Here is a 20,117-nt window from a genome sequence, read left to right on the forward strand (position 1 = left end):
TGGACTCTACATGCCTGGTTCCCACCGTGAAGCATGGAGGAGGAGGTGTGATGGTGTGGGGGTGCTTTGCTGGTGACACTGTTGGGGATTTATTCAAAATTGAAGGCATACTGAACCAGCATGGCTACCACAGCATCTTGCAGCGGCATGCTATTCCATCCGGTTTGCGTTTAGTTGGACCATCATTTATTTTTCAACAGGACAATGACCCCAAACACACCTCCAGGCTGTGTAAGGGTATTTGACCAAGAAGGAGAGTGATGGGGTGCTGCGCCAGGTGACTACCTCTTGAAGCTCATCAAGAGAATGCCAAGAGTGTGCCAAGCAGTAATCAAAGCAAAAGGTGGCTACTTTGAAGAACCTAGAATATGAAATATATTTTCAGTTGTTTGACACTTTTTTGTTATGTATAATTCCACATGTGTTAATTCATAGTTTTGATGCCTTCAGTGTGAATCTACAATTTTCATAGTCATGAAAATAAAGAAAACTCTTTGAATGAAAAGGTGTACTGTATATATATACATATATATTGTATATATAAATCTCTAAGGCCCAATGGCCAGCAGTTGCCGGATACTAAGAAGTGCACCTACCTGTCTTTTGTGTAGCAAGGGTAAGGCATGGGCTGGAATTGTACTGCAACATTATCCACACTCTTATTTGTCTGCATTTCAATGATGGCTCTATCAATATTCTCCTGTAGGTAGACAAAGCCACGGCTGTACATATTCGTAGAACTGTGGGGTCCAGGAACCCAGAAAGAATCTCTGATGGTATTAGTGTTTTCAGAAAGTAGGGAACGCATGGTGATACTGTAAGAGATATGCTTGGGCATGTTCGATAGATCACGTTTCTGCCTACTGCTCCCGGATGAAAGATTGAAGGACACAGCTGTAAGCATAAATATCATTTTTTTAAATCTTAAAAAAAAAACACCCTAAAAAGGGTAAATAATGAAATATGATAATTAAATAAATTAAAGGGGTTGTTAAGGTTTGTTTTTTATTTTCTAAATAGGTTCCTACAAGCTAGTGTATTGTTGGTTCACTTACCTTTTCCTTCGATTTCCCTTCTAAATGTTTTTTTTCTTTGTCTGAATGTCTCACTTCCTGTTTCTCCTCATTAAGCTTTCCACCATCATCCGAGCGGTGGAAAGTCAGTCAGAACAACTTACTGAACAGCTTACTGAGGAGGAACAGGAAGTGAGAAATTCAGACAAAGAAAACAAAGAAAAAAAACATTTAGAAGGAAAATTTAAGGAAAAGGTAAGTGAACCAACAATGCTCTAGCTTAAAGGAACCTATTTAGAAAATAAAGAACAATCCTTTACAACCCCTTTTTGTTTCATGGTCATTATCTCAGTTACCTTAAAGTAATACACTCTGAAAATGAAAGGTTTCAAACAGGACAATTTAAAAGAGAAATCAATCATTACAAAAAGTTATGGGTGAATTTAAACAGGCTTTGTTCACTAAAATAAAGAACAACATCTGACAATGCTTCGCAAGATTTAAAAAACTCTGCATGTCACTACTAAATGGCAAAATTACATATGTTTTTTATGTTTGATCTCCAAAAAAATGCAACATTTTTGCCACTAGCTAACAGTGAGAAGCTGTTGCATGATAGTTCTCAATTCAATAGAGAGCATAGGGTGTTTAAGATGTATTAAAGATCCGCAATGCCGAGACAGTAGGACTGATTTACTTAATATACTGATAATCTTCACTCAAAAAATGTTGAGAAACTTCACTCAAAATAAAACAGGCCATTTGCTTTTCATATAATTGGTTACCTGAAAGGAATTATTCTCTAAGGAGCTGCTAGAATATTTGGCTCTACAGCCCTTCCCAGTGGTGACTCAACCTTAACTGGACCAAAAACTTATTAATACAAAAGAGTTAAAAGGGTTTTATTTAAGAACTAATCAAAGCCCTGCAGAGGAGAACTACTTAAGGCAGTATGGCAATAACAAGCAGGCTTAATAACAATTTCAGAAACATGCACTGTTGTAACTGGATAAAAGGGAGAATATGGCCTACTTTTAATTTGGAGACCCTAACTATACTACTGGCCAGTGGGGATCTAACATGCAGTCCGCTGGTGTTGGGGCCCTGTCACTCTCTCTCATGGGATTACTTAATGCAAGGGAAGGCCAAAAAAGTTCTGGGCTGACTCTCCATATAGTAGCAAAGTTTCTATACAAACAGCTCTGTGCCAATACAGTTGGTCAAAAGGCCTCTCACAAGTAATGTCATTCAGGGGTCCATAAGTCAGCAGTCCATTCCTGGGGGGCCAGGGAAGAGGTCACACCACACAGAGGGGCTCTCCTCTCAAACCTATCCCTTTCGCCCTCAATTTACTTTACTGTTCATGTCTCTGGTAGGCCCTTTTGGATCTATCTCAGTACAGATTGCAGGACCTCTGGGCCTAATCCTCAAAAACCCGGCGCAACGTAACTTTTTCCATTTAAGTTACACCGCCGCAAAATCTCTAACTAAGTGCCCGATCCACAAAGCACTTACCTAGAAATTTTGAGCGGTGTAACTTAAATCGGGCCGGCGCAAGGCGTTCCTCTTCTCCAGGGGGCCATTCCCATTTAAATGAGGCGCGCTCCCGCGCCGGCCGTACTGCGCATGCTCGTGACGTCATTTTCCCAACGTGCATAGCGCGAAATTACGTTACGTCAGGCTTTGTGGATTGCGACGGGACAATAAAGTTGCGTCGGGTAAAAAAAAGGTACGGTGCCAAAAATTTTTTTTTAAATTTAAAAAAAATCGCGTCGCGAGCAAGAAAGGTCTGTTTTTACAAGGTGTAAACAGTTTACACCTTATAAAAGCAGCCCTAATTTTGCGTTTGCAAAATAAAACTTACGGAGAAAAAACGAAGCTGAAAAGCTTTGTGGATCTCCGTAAGTCCTAATTTGCATACCCGAGGCGGCATTTCGACACGAAATGCCCCCAGCGGCGGATGCGGTACTGCATCCTAAGATCCGGCAGTGTAATTCAATTACACATGTCGGATCTTCGTCCTAACTATGGGAAACTGATTCTGTGGATCAGTTCCATAGTTAGGACCAGGGATACGACGGAGTAACAGCAGTTACTCCGTCGTATCTCTTTTGAGGATTTGGCCCTCTGTGTTTAGCAGTACAGCGGGCAGAAACCTTCCTTTATAGAGTACAGAACAGATACTCATAGCTCTGTCCCTGCTCCTCTCTGCAGGTCTGCACACAGCACAGCTCCCATGTCAATCTACAGTCTCATAGTGTCTCTCTTGCAGGGTTCTGTACAGCTTCCCAAGCCTGCTCTCTCTCTTTTTAGGGTCTGTACTCAGACTAACCCTGCTCTAAGCTCCATCACACAGCATAGTTTCTCTAGCAGTCTGTTCCTCTCTTCTCTCATACAAGAGCCTCAGGAGCCTCCTTACCCCACTGCTCCCCAGGCTTCCTCCCCCGTAATTTCCTGCCAGTGTTCTCTTCCTCCTTCAGTCTGGTGGGCAGGCTCAAGTTCAACCACAAATGTGGCCAATCAGGTTCTTACTAGTTTCCAGCTTGCTTCTCCCAGCTGCAGTGTCCAATCCAGTGGTTAGAGACAGCAAGGTAAGATACAAAGTAGCTACAATTATTGGGTTGTGTGGTACCTACCCCTTAAAGGGGCTGCCAAAAAGGGCTGCACACAATTATTTGAGTGACGATTCTTGTAAATCAGCCCTAGTTTTTGTAGGAAAGGTACATTCCTAATCAGGTTTTATGAGTATTTTAAATTTACTGATAAGACTTCAGATATAAAACAGAATAGCCGCAGTAAAATAATCCTATGAAAATTAATAAACTGAGAGGTGTTAATTACTGCATAATCTCCCTCTATAAGTGAAGGCTTCCACAGATATTAGACGACAGTTTCTGGATCTGGTCAGTCAGGAAAAAAAAATATTTCTGATGCTCTAATAACTGGGGGACCTGAACTGTTTATCACAGCTGAAATATATTTTGCTTAAACTACTTTAACATTTTATGGACTGTTATTCAATCTCTGGGTTTGAGGTATGTTGTGTTTTTGTTTTTCATTCTGAATGTCCTTTATCAAATCAAATAACACACACAAAGCACTTTCACTGCTTATCCCTTTGAGTGTGACAACAATTACAATTATCCTGTTTTTTCACATACAAAGCAATCAGATGTGTGAAAAACAGCTAATATAATTCCATTATTGTCAGACAATAAATGCCTGTTACCTGCAAATAGATTGTTGGTCCCCTGAAGCTGGTTCGCTTTGGTCATCATTTCTTCAATGGAGTTCATAGGTTGAAGACGGTCATAGGATACGCAGGACATAAGGTTCAACAGTACATCACATATATTTTGAAATGCCTGAATTAAATTTAAATTATCTCCAACAAGTGAGATGAAGCTATCTGTTGGATTACAAAAAGCAAAAGAGAGAGATGTATAATAAACTGAAAAAATAAATCCATATAAAATAGGTGGACATACCACAAAGGTAACAGACAAAGCCTACTGGAAAAAAAAACATATTAAATGTCAAAGGAAAAAAAAAGAATCATAGGATGTCTTCAAAAATGTTAACATGGACAACATCTCTATGTGGTCCCCTTTGTCACTCTAAATATACTTGATGGGCCAGATCCACAAAGAGCCGGCGTAACGTAAAAATTCCCATTTAAGTTACACTGCCTTAAAATTTCTACCTAAGTGCCCGATCCACAAAGCACTTACCTAGAAATTTTCGGCTGTGTAACTTAAATTCCGCTGGCGCAAGGTGTTCCTCTTCAAATGGGGCGATTCCCATTTAAATTAGGCGCGCTCCCGCGCCGGCCGTACTGCGCATGCTCGTGACGTAATTTTCCCGACGTGCATAGCGCGAAATTACGTTACGCCGAGCTTTGTGGATCGCGCCGGGTCAATAAAGTTGCGTCGAAAAAAAAAAAGGATACGGCGAAAAAAAAAAAATTTAAAACAAAAAAAAAAACGCGTCACTGGACAGAAGGGTCTGCTTTTGCAAGGTGTAAACAGTTTACACTTTGTAAAAGCAGCCCTAATTTTACGATTGCAAACTAAAACTTACGGAGAAAAAACGAAGCTGAAAAGCTTTGTGGATCTCCGTAAGTGCTAATTTGCATACCCGAGGCGGCATTTCGACGCGAAATGCCCCCAGCGGCGGATGCGGTACTGCAGTTTCAGTTTCCAAGAGATAGACAGAAGATCCGGCATGTGTAAGGGACTTACACTGCCGGATCTTCTGTCTATCTCTTGGAAACTGATTCTGTGGATCAGTTCCAAAGATAGAAACAGGGATACGACGGCGTATCAGTAGATACGCCGGCGTATCCCTTTTGAGGATCTGGCCCGATGTTCCTACAAGGAGAGCTGTAATGGCATGCAGTGATAATGCACAAATACAGTGCCTTGAATAAAAGTATTTATACCCTTTGAAATTTTCGACATTTTGTCATGTTACAACCAAAAACGTAAATGTATTTTAATGGGATTTTATGTGATAGATCAACACAAAGTTTCACATAATTGTGAAGTGGAAGAAAAATGATAAATGGTTTCCAATTTTTTTTACAAATAAATATCTGAAAAGTGTGGCGTGCATTTGTATTCAGCTCCCTTTACCCCGTCTGATACCCTTAACTAAAATATAGTTGAACCAATTGCCTTCAGAAGTCACCTAATTAGTAAAAAGAGTCCACCTGTAATTTAATCTCAGTATAAATACAGCTGTTCTGTGAAGCCCTCAGAGGTTTGCTAAAGAACCTTAGTGAACAAACAGCATTATGAAGGCAAAAGAACACACCAGAAAGGCCAGGGATAAAGTTGTAGAGAATTTTAAAGCAGAGTTAGATTATAAAAAAATATCACAAGCTTTAAACTCATGAAGAAAATGGAAAGGCACAACTGCAAACCTACCAAGACATGGCCGTCCACCTAAACTGACAGGCCTGGCAAGGGGAGCATTAATCAGAGAAGCAGCCAATAGGCCCATGGTAACTCTGGAGGAGCTGCAGAGATCCACAGCTCAGGTGGGAGAATCTGTCAACAGAACAACTATTACACATGCACTCCACAAATCTGGCCTGTATGGAAGAGTGGCAAGAAGAAAGCCATTGTTGAAAGAAAGCCATAAGAAGCCCTGTTTGCAGTTTGGCGAGAAGTCATGTGGGGGACACAGCAAACACGTGGAAGAAGGTAATTTGGTCAGATGTGTGGCAGGAAACTAACACTGCACATCACCCAGAACACATCATCCCCACCCTGAAACATGTGGGGATGCTTTTCTTCAGCAGGAACAGAGAAGCTGGTCAGAGTTGATGGAAAGTTGGGTGGACCCAAAAACAGGGCAGTCTTAGAAGAAAACCTGTTAGAGTCTGCAAAAGACTTGAGACTCAACATGTGCAGTTTGTTTTGGATACATTTTTCGATATTCGGATATATCCGAATACCCGAATTAGAATATAAACAAATTTTACTGAATGCTCCTAATACGTAATGAAATTTGTTTCATTCTGAATTAATATTCGGACACATTTTTGGTTATTCAGAGATTTGGATATATCCGAATAGGTGAATAATATTATAAACAAATTGTATTGAATGCTCTGCATAACGTAATGAAATTCATCTGAATTTCGGAAATTCGGGCTGAAATTCAAATTTAAATTTTACATTGAACTCCAGTCAAATCCTAACTACACATATTGCTAAAAGTAAAGACCGTGTGAGTACCATTTCAAAACAATATAACATTTTTGTTTCTACCGATTCAAATTTATCGATTTGAACGTTTTGAATCGAAAAAAAAACCCGGTAAATTCAAAGAAAATTTGACAGTTCCGAATAAGAATTCCAAATATGAATCCCGAATTGAACGAATCAACTGAATTGAACTAAACGAAATAACTAGATTAACGAATTAAAATGAAACAAAACTAAAAAAAATTTTTGTCATGCACATGTCTACTTGACACTGGGGCAGAGGCTCGCCTTCCAGGATGACAACAACCCTAAATATACAGCCAGAGCTACAATGGAATGGTTTAGATCAAAGCATATTCATGTGTCACAAACGCTCTCCATCCAATCTGACAGAGCTTGAGCTATTTTGCAAAGAAGAATGGGCAAAAATGACACTCTCTAGATATGCAAAGCTGGTAGAGACATCCCCAAAAAGGCTTGTAGAAAAAGGTGGTTCTACATAGTATTGAGGGGGCTAAATACAAATGCACGCCACGCTTTCACATATTTATTTGTAAAAAATATTGAAAACCATTTATCATTCTTCTTCCACTTCACAATTATGTACCACTTTGTGTTGGTCTATCACATACAATGCCAATAAAATACATTTACGTTTATGGTTGTAACATGACAAAATGTGGAAGATTTCAAGGGGTATGAATACTTTTTCAAGGCACTATACATTGTAAAAATATTACCTTATCTATGTCAATCATTCTGCAGAAGTATTAGCTGCAGAAGTTTATTGTAAAGTCCTGGCACAAGGTGCATCCGGATATATCACTGTTGACATCCTGGAATACCCTTCCACCGCCACCTTCCAATGCATTAACATGATATTGGCTTAACTGTTAGCATTAGTCAGTCCTACTACACTGCCTTCCACGCTCCGTGCCACAGCAAATGATCAAGTGAAATTTATCACTAGCAGCTGCTTACACATCATAGAAAACATGTACGGAAGCATCACAATTACTCTCCCACCAAACCAGGGAGTATTGAGAGAATAGTGCAATACATCACAGGAGTCAACATCTAATAAAACATTTATTTATGTTATATTCTTCAGCAAATAAGCACTATTTTTATAATAGATAATGCCTAGACAGGTTAAAGGTAAGTCTTGAGATAGACACAGGAGTTCACAGTGTGGGCAAAAGATGACACTTAGGCCCCGTACACACGGCCAGGAATACCGTCAGGAAAAAAACATTGGTTTTCCTGACGGGATTTCTGGCAAGCTTGTCTTGCAAAGCCGTGCATACAGACGGCCATTCAAAAGACCCGCTGCTCTTTTGAATGTCAAGAACGCAGTGACGTCATCGACTACGATGAGCCAGCGCTAGTCACATTCGATGCTGTGGCTGCCATTTTGCTACACCCCACACTAAACTTGTATGCTACCTGCATGCGTCGAACTCTTATCGAGCATGCGCGGGCTTACCTAGGACAGGTAAGCATACAGATGACCGGTTTTCTCGGCAGGAAACACTCTGCCGGGAAACCCAACGAGAAAATAGAGAGCAGGGTTCGCTATTTTCCCGTTGGGATTCTCGGCTGTTTTCCTGCCGGGAAAACCGGCCGTGTGTACAAGGCTTCAATATTAAATCCTAACATACTGTAGGTCTTCTATTACATCACATTGTAATTCCAGCATCCATTGCTCAAGCTCTGAAGAAGGAGGAGTCCTTTCCCTCCCAACATGCATTGGCTTTAATTGATGCTCCTAACCAATAAACCTTTTAAAAAAGAGACCGTTAAATGATAAGATCTTTTGTAATAGCCGTTTCTCAATACCTACTCCAGGAGAGTGCATTTCAGGAATACGAGTATGTCAACATTACAAATATAGGATCCTGTTGGGCCCTTCTATACAAAATGTGTATTTTCTGTTGTGCAAATAATGGGTCAGAAGGGATTGTTATGTATTCCATTTTGTGGTTACTTAATTTTATTTTTATGTTATGCTATGCTAAAACCATTGTGACTGTTAATGAAACAATTTCTTTTTACTGAAAGCTGCTGGTAGTGATTATCTTGTATCGTGCTACTGCCTTAAGTCCCCTTTGTTCGGGAAAAATGATTGATAGCTAAAATTTTGATAATCTTTTTACAGAATATAAAAAGGTAATAATCTGAAATGCATGCAAGAAAACTATATGAACTGCCCAATCCTGATCCTGCCTTATTACTTACAAATTCGTATTAACAGACTACTAATGTAAATAATATTGCAGACAATTCTAACTACTGTAGGCTTTTTGTGGTAAAATAGTACCCTCCAGTGGGAAAATAGAAGAATGCACCGTGAATGATCTTACCAGTTTTGTTTAGTTTTTCAGACAGGTCTGTGACATTCAGGTTCAAGAAATCCTCCAGTACTCCACTTATAACAGTATTATTCAGCAATGTCTGCAAAAACAAACACTTTAGATGTCAATAATAGCTAATAACATTGATAATAGACCTTTATTTATATTTTTCACCTCATTTACACGTAGGAAAAGCTGTTCAACAAAAGCGACAGTGACAGGGGTGCAGAAGATGTAAACTACGTGCAGAAAAAGTGACTGTTGTAAGCACTCCTGGCAATGTTATAGTTTGTTCCATCCCCATTCACCGACACTTTTGCTGGATAGATTGATCAACATGTAAATGAGTATCACAATATAAATAAAGGCATGTAAAAAGGAATACAAATACTGAATGTTATTATTACATATACTTATCACATTCAATTAACAGAATACAATAATTTTGGAATTGCGATCTTTCAAGCCCTTGCACATTACAGCTGTCCTTTTTAAGATGGGGCAGCTGGGATAGGGTGACCAGACATCCCCGGTTTCAGGGGACAGTCCCCTGATTGAGGACAGTTTTGTCCTCAGATTGGATTTGAACAGGGGCTGAGGCAATTTCAAAGACAGTCAGTGCAGAATAAAATAAAAAAAATCTGAATTACACCCCCCCCCCCCACTCCGCTGTTCCTACTAGATTAGGGGATGTATTTTTTCCATTATTTTACCCCCTTTTTGATGATCATGTGCTGGTCGGAGTGGAGGGAATATTTTTTCAGTTTTGGGTGCCCATTTAGCTCCCCTCGCATGTTCTTCTGCCTTGGCTCAAGTCCCGGCCAGCCGCCTGTTTTAACTCCTTGCCTTCACTGGTGGAGTGATCTTCCTCCACTCCCCATCCAGTAGTAGAGGCGCATTGCGAGGGGAATATCTCCTAAACCGTAGAGGTTTAGGAGATATTCTCTATACCTACAGGTAAGCCTTATTATAGGCTTACCTGTAGGCAGGGCCGGACTTACCATTGGCCTTGACTGGGCTCAAGCCCAGGGGCCCCACCCAATAGGGGGCCCCCTTAAAAAAAAAAATTTTTTTTTTTTTTTTTTATTTTTTTTTTTTTTTTTTAGGGGTCCGGAGGTCCCCAGGGGCCCGGAGGCCCCCAGGGCCCCGGACGGCAACCCCCCTTTTTTTTATTTATTTTTTGTAAAAAAATGTTTTTTTTTTATATATTTTTTATTTTTATATATATATATAATATATATATATATTTTATTATTATTATTAAAGGGCCCAGGGGTCTCCAGGGCCCCGGACGGCAACCCCCCTTTTTTTTATTTATTTTTTGTAAAAAAATGTTTTTTTTATATATTTTTTATTTTTATATATATAATATGTGTATATATATATATATATATATATATATATATATATATATATATATATATATATTATTATTATTATTATTAAAGGGCCCAGGGGTCTCCAGGGCCCCCGGATGGCAACCCACCTTTTTTATTTTTTTATAAAAAAAATTACATTTTTTTCTATATATATATATATATATATTTTTATTAAAGGGCTCAGAGGTCCCCAGGGCCCCATGTGGCAACCCCCCCTTTTTTTATTTTTTTTATAAATGTTTATTTTTTTATTTTTGTTTATTTTTTTATTTTTTATTAAAAGGCCCAGAGGTTCCCAGGGGCCCAGAGGTCCCCAGGGCCCCCGGGTTTGGCAACCTCCCTTTTTTTATGTATTTTTTATAAATGTTTTTTTTTTTATTATTAAAGGGCCCAGAGGTTTATTTTTTCTTTTTATTAAAAGGCCCAGAGGTCCCCAGGGCCCCGGATGGCTACATATATTTATATATATTTGTTTTCTTCTTTATTTCTTCTTTTTTTGTAAAGGCCCCCCCGCTTCTCAATTTGCGGCAGCCCCCACGCTTCTCAATTTCAGGCGGCAGCACCCCCACCCCCCCCTAGGTTCTCTGCTTCAGGGGGCCCATGCCTTAAGCTGTGCAAGGGGCCCCAAAATTCCTGATGGCGGCCCTGCGCATACCTCCCAACACGCACGGATTCTGTGGGACTTTCCCGCACAGACAGCTTCTTCCCGCAGTCCCGCAAAAGGGATTTTCCCGCACTGCAAGAGGAGGCAGCACGGAAGCAGGAGGAACCGGAGTGGTGTGTGGAGGACTGTGGCTGCTGAAGGGAAGAAAGCCGACAGCCGGGCTAATGACAGTCTGTGGCCCCGGCTGTTGGCACAGGTGAGAGGCACCCCCCCCCCTCAACAACTGCAAAATCCCCCCCCCGCTCAACAACTTCGATCCCCCCCAATTCTCGGCTCCAGGGGGCCCCTTCAACACTCAAGCCCAGGGGCCCCCACCACCCTAAGTCCTGCCCTGCCTGTAGGTAAAAGTTTAAAAAAAGGGTATACAACCGCTTTAAGCTGGGAGTTATTACTGATGACAGAGAATGCACTGTAAACCACCAGAGTCAGGCGGAACCATACCTTTATTGTTCCAATGAGCTGTTGAGCTAGCTTCATAAAAGGCCAATTAGTCAGAATTGGTTGTATGCTCTTAGATATATTCTTTACTGTATTCATGTAATCCTCCACCTGAAGTAAAGAGTTTTTGGTCTATAAGGGAACAGAAAGAAGAAATGCCATTAATAATTGTTTTATAATAACTTTGGATGCAGCACAACTTATAGACCCTTAATAAAGTGTAATACAAGTTAAAGTTCTTCTCATGAAAGATTAGATCATTAGTGCTCATAGTTTTTTTTGTACCATTAAGAATGCCAGGCAAGTGACTATAGGTGCCACTCGGGCAGGGAGCCTGAAAACACCAGACCAGCTGTCGTTTTGACATCTAAAGCCTCGTACACACGACCGAGAAACTCGACGGGCGAAACACATAGTTTTCCTCGTCGAGTTCCTTGTTAGGTTGTCGAGGAACTCGACAAGCCAATTTTCTCCATTACCATCAAGGAAATAGAAAACTTGCTCTCTTTTTGGCTCGTCGAGTTTCTCGACAGTTTCCTCGACAAAAATGTACACACGACCGGTTTCCTTGGCAAAAAAAATTCTCCCAGCAAGTTTCTTGCTGGTTTTTGCCGAGAAACTCGGTCGTGTGTACGAGGCCTAAGTCCTGGTCTTTTACAGCAGCATTTGTTGTATCCTCTTTTACAGCAGCATTTGTTGTTTCCTCTCAGTACCTCACCTCTCTGAAATGTTCCATTCCCAGCTGCCTACCCCCAAACTAAGTTACATCTGCCCGCCATGAACTTTACTTTTCCAGAACATCCAGCTGTAGCTACAGCCACAGGGAGGAAGGCAAGATAACTGGATGTCATGAACATAAATCCATTAAAAAATCCATTAATAAACATTGAAAATGTTACCATAAATATAAACACAGAAATTTAAATTGATTCTACTTCCTTTTTTTTTTTCATATTTTATATGCATTTTACACAATAAGGCCTGATTCACACCTATGCATTTTTTGTGTTTTCTGCATTTTTACAGATTTGTACTACAGAATGTGTTTTATAGGAAGCCATGTTAAATGGATCGTAGTGCAAATCTGCAAAATGCAAAAAGCACAAAAAAATGCATAGGTATCAATCACACGACCATTTTTCATGACGAGAAAAATGCAATTTTTTAAATTGGTCGTTAAAAACGGTCGTGTGTAGGCTCCAGAGCATTTTTCTCGTAGAGAAAAATGGCCATTAAAAATTTAGAACCTGCTCTATTTTTTCTCGTAGTTTTTCATGTCATCGTTTTTCTCGTCATGAAAAACGGTCGTGTGTACGCTTTAACAACGGGGAAAAAAACGTGCATGCTCAAAAGCAAGTTATGAGACGGGAAATTAGCATAATCAGCTCAAAGTGTGGCGCCATTCGAATGGAACTTTCCCTTTATAGTGCCGTCATACGTGTTGTACGTCGACGCGCTATGCTCAAGCATTTTTTATCACAATCGTGTGTATGCAAGGCAGGCTTGAGAGGAATCACGTCGAAAAAAACAAAGTTTTTTTCCATGACATGAAAAACAGTCATGTGTACGCGGCATAACAGGAAAAAAGCAATTCAAATAGCTACTTTCAAATAGAAACAAGCATGCCTTTGTTGTTAAAAGTGCCTCAAATTATTTTCCTCTAATGGATAAAATACCTCAATAACAAAGTACACCAATATAAAAAGAAAAGGGAACACATTTTTTACTTATTAGAAATGTATAAATACATTACATATATTTTCATAATGTCATACATGATCTTGATCATGTATAATGTGCTAAAAAATGAATACCATTGAAAGAAAAAAAAATTTAAGCACTACATCAGGATGTGGTCTGTTCATGAGTTGGGCTTAAAGAGGAATTAAAACCCTCTCTTAAAAAAAACCCTGCAAGTCAAAGGCATAATGAGCTAGTATGCATAGAATACTAGCTCATTATGAATTACTTACCTGAGAACGAAGCCCCCGCAGCGGTCCTCGGACATCTCCTCCGTCGCTGCCATGATACTCGCTGCTCCGGCGCTGTTACTGGCGGGAGCAGCGATGACGTCACTCCCGCGCATGATGCCGTTAGTAGCAGCACGCTCAGTGCACCTGTGCGCCGTTGTCTACGGCACATGTGCCGTAGACATCAGTGCCGTCTTTCTTGGAAATATCTCCTAAACCGTGTATGTTAAGGAGATATTTATTGCACCTACAGGTAAGCCTTAAAGGGGTAGTAAAGGTTTGTCTTTTATTTTCTAAATAGGTTCCTTTAAGCTAGTGCATTGTTGGCTCACTTACCTTTTCCTTCGATTTCCCTTCTAAATGTTTGTTTTCTTTGTTTGAATTTCTCACTTCCTGTTTCTCCTCAGTAAGCTTTCCACCATCATTCAAGCGGTAAAATGTCATTTAGAACAGCTTACTGAACAGCTTACTGAGGAGGAACAGGAAGTGAGAAATTCAGACAAAGAAAAAAAAGGAAAAAAAAAACATTTAGAAGGGAAATGGAAGGAAAAGGTAAGTGAACCAACAATGCACTAGCTTAAAGTAACCTATTTAGAAAATAAAAAACAAACCTTTACAACCCCTTTAATCTAAGCTTACCTGTAGGTCAAAGTGGTCTGTAAAGCCTCGTACACACGATAGGTTAAACAGAGGACTGTTGGACCGTTTTCATCTGTCCAAACCGATCGTGTGTGGGCCCCATAGGTCATTTAACCATCAGTTAAAAAAAAGCCAACTTGCTTTAAATTTAACCGATGGATTCCTAATCGATGGGAAAAAAACCATCGTTAGTAGGCACAAACATCAGTTAAAAATCCACGCATGCTCAGAATCAAGTCGACGCATGCTTGGAAGCATTGAACTTCGTTTTTTTCAGCACGTCGTTGTGTTTTACGTCACTGCGTTCTGACACGATCGTTTTTTAACCGATGGTGTGTAGGCGCGACGGACCATCAGTCAGCTTCATCGGTTAACCGATGAAAACGTCCATCGGGCCGTTCTCATCGGATGGACTCATCGTGTGTACGAGGCTTCAGGGTTTACAACCACTTTAAGGCTCAGATTTTCTTCGCTTATAGACTTTTAGGGCCTGATCCACAAAAGGGATACTCCGTCGTATCCCTGTTTCTATCTATGGAACTGATCCACAGAATCAGTTTCACATAGATAGGCAGAAGATCCGACATGTGTAAGGGACTTACACTGTCGGATCTTAGGATGCAGTACCTCGGCCGCCGCTGGGGGCATGTCTCGTCGGAATCCAGCGTCGGGTATGCAAATTAGCACTTACGGAGATCCACAAAGCTTTTACGCTTCGTTTTTTCTCCGTAAGTATTAGTTTGCCGTCGTAAAATTAGGGCTGCTTTTACATAGTGTAAAGTTAGTACACCATGTAAAAGTAGACCCTTCTTTCCCGCGACGCTGTCAAATGTCTTTTTAAAAAAAAAAAATTCCCGCCGCATCTTTTTTTTTTTCCCGACGCAACTTTTTTTACCCGACGCGATTCACAAAACTCGGCGTAATGTAAAACCGCGCAAAGCACGTCGGGAAAATAACGTCGGGAGCATGCGCAGTACGTCCGGCACGGGAGCGCGCCTAATTTAAATGGGACTCGCCCCATTAGATTAGGAACGCCTTGCGCCGGACGGAATTAAGTTACACCGCTCAAAATTTCTAGGTAAGTGCTTTGTGGATCGGGCACTTAGGTAGAGATTTTGCGGCGGTGTAACTTAAATGTCAAAAGTTAAGTTACGTAGGGTTTTTGTGGATCAGGCCCATAGATTGTAAGTTCTAAAGATTGTATTGTAACTGTACTGTTTACCCTTATGTTGTAAACTGTTGGTGGCTTGGCGCTATATAAACCCAGTATATTAATAATAATAATAATAATAATAATAATAAATAGACTCCCAAGATGTAAACCCAACCCTCTCTGTAACTTAAAGTGTATGTTAAGCAAAACTTTTTTACATTTTTTCTGCTGGATAGAGTGAGGACCACATAGAACCCCTGTTGGGTTTTACTACTTAGACTTCCCCACATGTACAGTAATGTAATACAGACACATATAGATATACCTTATTCATAATCTTCTCTGTTACATCAGTGTGTGGTGTATAAAGTATCTGTCCATATAACAGAGGCTTCATCAACATCCAGGTGGCAGCACCACTAGTACTCTCTACTAGGTTAAGAAATAAGTTTGCGCAAAAGGCATCTGAAAACACAAAACTCCATTAGTCACTTAAGGCAGACAACACAAGTTGTACAATTATCACGCTGTTCATGGTGACCATTGCTTACTATCAGTAGGAATTCCATATGTTTCATAAATAGTTTGTGCTCGTCCACTCTTGAAGTTTGTAGCTGATCTGGTTGAAGTATACATAGAATAGAGGGCTTGGCTGAGAAGCGTCGTATTTCCGCTGCACACAATTCTGGAGAGGGTGGTAAAGGAAAGTGTGCTGGCTCGAAGGGTTCCTGAAGGATCCTGAAAACAGGCAAGAACATACACACTGCTGTCTTATTAGTGCTCAAGGTAAGGTTTAAAAAAAAATTTGATGCCACACAGAGTTAATCCAGCTCTGAGCAATCATCTTTTATTGTTCAGTGAAATACAACAGACTTCCAGATAAAAACCAAAGTTCTTGCTTCTGAAAAAAAGTGCAAAATTCACCCCCCCCCTTGTGTTTTGATTAAATGTTTTCAAAATATGGGGTTCAGTGACATGAGAAAATGCAACAGCCATCAGAATATACATAGAGCTGGAGGGAAGAGGGGAGGGGGATGTGAATTAAGCACTTATTACAGAAGCTGTGTATGTCTGCAAGCAGTGCACGAGATATGTAAATAACCTGTCACTCAAGCAAGGACTTTTGTTTTTATCTGGAAGTCTGTTTTATTTCCCTGAACTATAAAAAGAGGATTGCTCAAAGCTGGATTAATTCTGTGTGGCAAGACTGGGCACAGATGATAGGAAATCTTATCCTCTACATTGTGACATCCACTTTAAAGCAAACCTGCCATGAGAAAAACTGGCCCTACTATTGCTGAGTGCTCTTTGAAAAATGTTATTCACCTGGATGTTTTTTTGATCCCACTGGGGTAGATTCAGGTAGGGCTGCGCACTCTTACGGAGGTGCAACGTACCGTTTTAACGCTACGCCTCCGTAAATTACTTGCGCTTAGCTTCATTCACGAAGCAGTAGCTCCGTAATTTGCGCGGGTGCGCCGTAAAACTAGCCGGCGTAAGCGCGCGTAATTTAAATGATCCCGTAGGGGGCATGGATCATTTAAATTAGGCGCGTTCCCGCACCGAACGTAGTGCGCATGCTCCGTCGGGAAACTTTCCCGACGTGCATTGTGGTAAATGACGTCGCTAGGACGTCATTTGCTTCAACGTGAACGTAAATGGCGTCCAGCGCCATTCACGATTCACTTACGCAAACAACGTAATTTTTAAAAATCGCGACGCGGGAACGACAGGTTTACTTAGCATTGGCTGCCCCTGCTAATAGCATGAGCAGCCTTACGCAGAAACCGACGAACGCAAACGACGTAAAATGCAAACGCAGGGCACGCGTACGGTTGTGAATCGGCGTGAGTATGCAATTTGCATACTCTACGCTGACCACTACGGGAACGCCACCTAGCGGCCAGCGTAAGAATGCAGCCTACGATACGACGGCATAAGAGCCTTATGCCAGTCATATCTTAGGCGGCAGTCGGCGTATCGAGCTTTCTGAATACAGAAAAGTCGATACGCCGGCGCAAATTAGCAATTACGCTGCGTATCTATGGATACGCAGATGCAATTGCTTTCTGAATCTACCCCACTAGCTTCAATACTACCCACACCATTGGCCTAGAACTTGTATGAAGTTCAGGAAAGTCAGAGAAAAGTCAGAAGCTGTTATCTGAATGCTCATGCCAGGTTGGTGTTTCAAATAATTAAGGAGTGTCAGCATGATGCCGCGTACACACAACTGTTTTTCATGACGAGAAAAATGCCATTTTTTTAATTGGTCGTGAAAAACAATCGTGTGTATGCTCCAGAGCATTTTTCTCGACAAGAAAAATGGGCATTAAAAATGTAGAACCTGCTTTATTTTTTCTCGTCGTTTTTCATGTCGTTCTATTTCAAGTCGTGAAAAAACGCGCATGCTCAGAAGCAAGTTATGAGACGGGAGCGCTCGTTCTGGTAAAACTAGCTTTCATTATGGAGATTCGTCATGCTGTAACAGACTGAAAAGCACGAAGACTTAAAAGCACGAATCGTCTTTCTCCAAACTTTTACTAACATGCGGTAACCCGAAATCAGCAAAAGCTAGTAAGCTAGTAGTCAGGCAACTAGTATTTTCAGAATCAGAGTTCAGCAGTGGTAGTCTCCCTGTGAAATAGCTGTATAGGTGCCTGAGCATATCTTCAGAATTCCACAGGAATGCCACAGAAGGCAGTATATAGTATAATCCTATGTTCTGATACGAGTGCTGAGTAAAGACTGAATGCCATTTTACTTTCTTCACTGTCTGGTTAAAATGTGTTTGATTTTATTTTATTTTTCTTCTCCATTGCTTTGGCTTTTTCATTTGTTTATTTTTGGCCTGAGAAGATAGCTGTTTTCAAATGCTAAAACAGGACAGACACCAGTTTATTTTTAGGGGTTGTAAAGGTTTGTTTTTTATTTTCTAAATAGTTTTTTTTAAGCTAGTTCATTATTGGTTCCCTTACCTTTTCCTTCCATTTCCCTTCTAAATGTTTTTTTTTTGTCTGAATTTCTCACTTCCTGTTTCTCCTCAGTAAACTTGCACCCATCATCTGGCTGGGGGTTAGTCAGCCAGAACAGCTTACTGAGTACTGAGGAGGAACAGGAAGTGAGAAATTCAGACAAAGGAAACAAACATTTAGAAGGGAAATCGAAGGAAAAGGTTAGTGAACCAACAATGCACTAGCTTAACCACTAGCTTACCGCCCGCCGTCATATGACAACGGGACGATAAGCCTCTCGTTCTGGGAGGACGTCATATGACGTCTTCACCTTCCCAAGCCTCTACTGACCTGATGCGCATGCCCGGCAGCCGCGATGCCTGGTGGGCACCCGCGATTGCCCAGTAACTGAACAGGACTGTGGATCTGTGTGTGTAAACACACAGATCCACATCCTGTCAGGGAGAGGAGACCTTGTACATAGGGACACCGATCGGTCACCTCCCCCAGTCAGTCCCCTCCCCCTTCAGTTAGACTTACTCCCTAGGGTACACATTTAACCCCTTGATCTCCCCCTAGTGTTAACCCTGCCAGTCACATTTACACAGTAATCAGTGCATTGTTATAGCACTGTTTGCTGTATAAATGTGAATGGTCCCAAAATAGTGTCAAAGGTGTCCGATGTGTCCCCCTCAATATCACAGTCACGATAAAAATCACTGATCGCCGCAATCACTAGTAAAGAAAAATAAAAAATAAATGCTATAAATCTATCCCCTATTTTGTACCTGCTATAACTTTTGCGCAAAACAATCAATATATGCTTGTTGCGATTTTTTTTTCCAAATGTGGAAGAAGAATACGTATTTGCCAAAACTGAGGAAAAAAAAAAATTTTTATATATATTTTTTGGTGGATATTTATTATAGCAAAAAGTAAAAAATATTGCTTTTGTTTTCTAAATTGTCACTCTTCTTTTGTTTATAGCGCAAAAAAGAAAGCTCTACTTGTGGGAAAAAAATTATTACAGTGTTGCAAAGTGCAGGGTGAAAGTGCCCTGTATTGAGGTGGTTAAAGGAACCTATTTAGAAAAAAAAACATACACAACCTCTTAAATTTTAGTTGAGAATTGGCCCATTACTGGCATACACTCAGGGAATGAGCCAAGAGTCCTGTACTAGATAAGCAACTCCATAGTCTTGGTATTGTCTAAGGCAAACAATAGGAAGATACTATAGAGCCTGCACTAAATTCATGCAATCTATCGTATGTAACACATAGTACATATCATATATGTCAACTCAAAAAAGGTAAGTGCTAACTTTTTTCTTCTGTAGCTATATGTTTTAAAATGCCACATATAAAACTAATTGAAAGGTTTAATAAAAGCAATGATGTTTAAAACATTATCTAATATTTTTGTGAAAAATATACTCAAAGATGAAATTGTCCATTATATACTGTTACATATAACTTTTTACAATGCTGCTAGCCATATTAAAGAGGAACTGAAGTCTGCTCACATAATTTGTAATAAGACATTTTTGCCATTCTGCAGCTTCCCTCCAATCACTTGGCATATTATTTTATATATACGGTGATTCCGTACTTGCCAAATATAATGCAGAAATCTCCCTCCACTAAGTTTGGCTGCATCCATTTTAACTGTGGGCAGCTGAAGCTGCTGCTTGTTCACTTTCTGGACAGACACACAGAGGCACACTTACAGCTCTGCAGCTCTCACTGGTCCTCTTATGGCCCTCCTATGACTCATCCCCCCTCCCTTCCTGGCAAACTCTCACCAGAGCGGGAGAGAGAGCTGTGCATAATGTCATAAGC

General features: G+C 40.5%; 1 protein-coding gene across 1 annotated transcript in view; it reads right to left on the reverse strand.

Annotated features, from left to right (window-relative positions):
• Window positions 1–20,117, reverse strand: part of ABCA12 (ATP binding cassette subfamily A member 12) — a 292,157-nt gene that overhangs the window by 115,263 nt on the left and 156,777 nt on the right. The window contains exons 22-27 of the mRNA XM_040357483.1: window positions 15,876–16,062; window positions 15,650–15,789; window positions 11,566–11,694; window positions 9,091–9,181; window positions 4,243–4,422; window positions 597–894 (exon numbers count right to left, since the gene is read on the reverse strand). Coding sequence (XP_040213417.1) covers window positions 597–894; window positions 4,243–4,422; window positions 9,091–9,181; window positions 11,566–11,694; window positions 15,650–15,789; window positions 15,876–16,062 — 1,025 coding nt within the window. The remainder of the gene's footprint in view (window positions 1–596; window positions 895–4,242; window positions 4,423–9,090; window positions 9,182–11,565; window positions 11,695–15,649; window positions 15,790–15,875; window positions 16,063–20,117) is intronic.

Source organism: Rana temporaria, chromosome 6, assembly GCF_905171775.1.
Source record: "Rana temporaria chromosome 6, aRanTem1.1, whole genome shotgun sequence".
Classification (NCBI taxonomy): domain Eukaryota; kingdom Metazoa; phylum Chordata; class Amphibia; order Anura; family Ranidae; genus Rana; species Rana temporaria.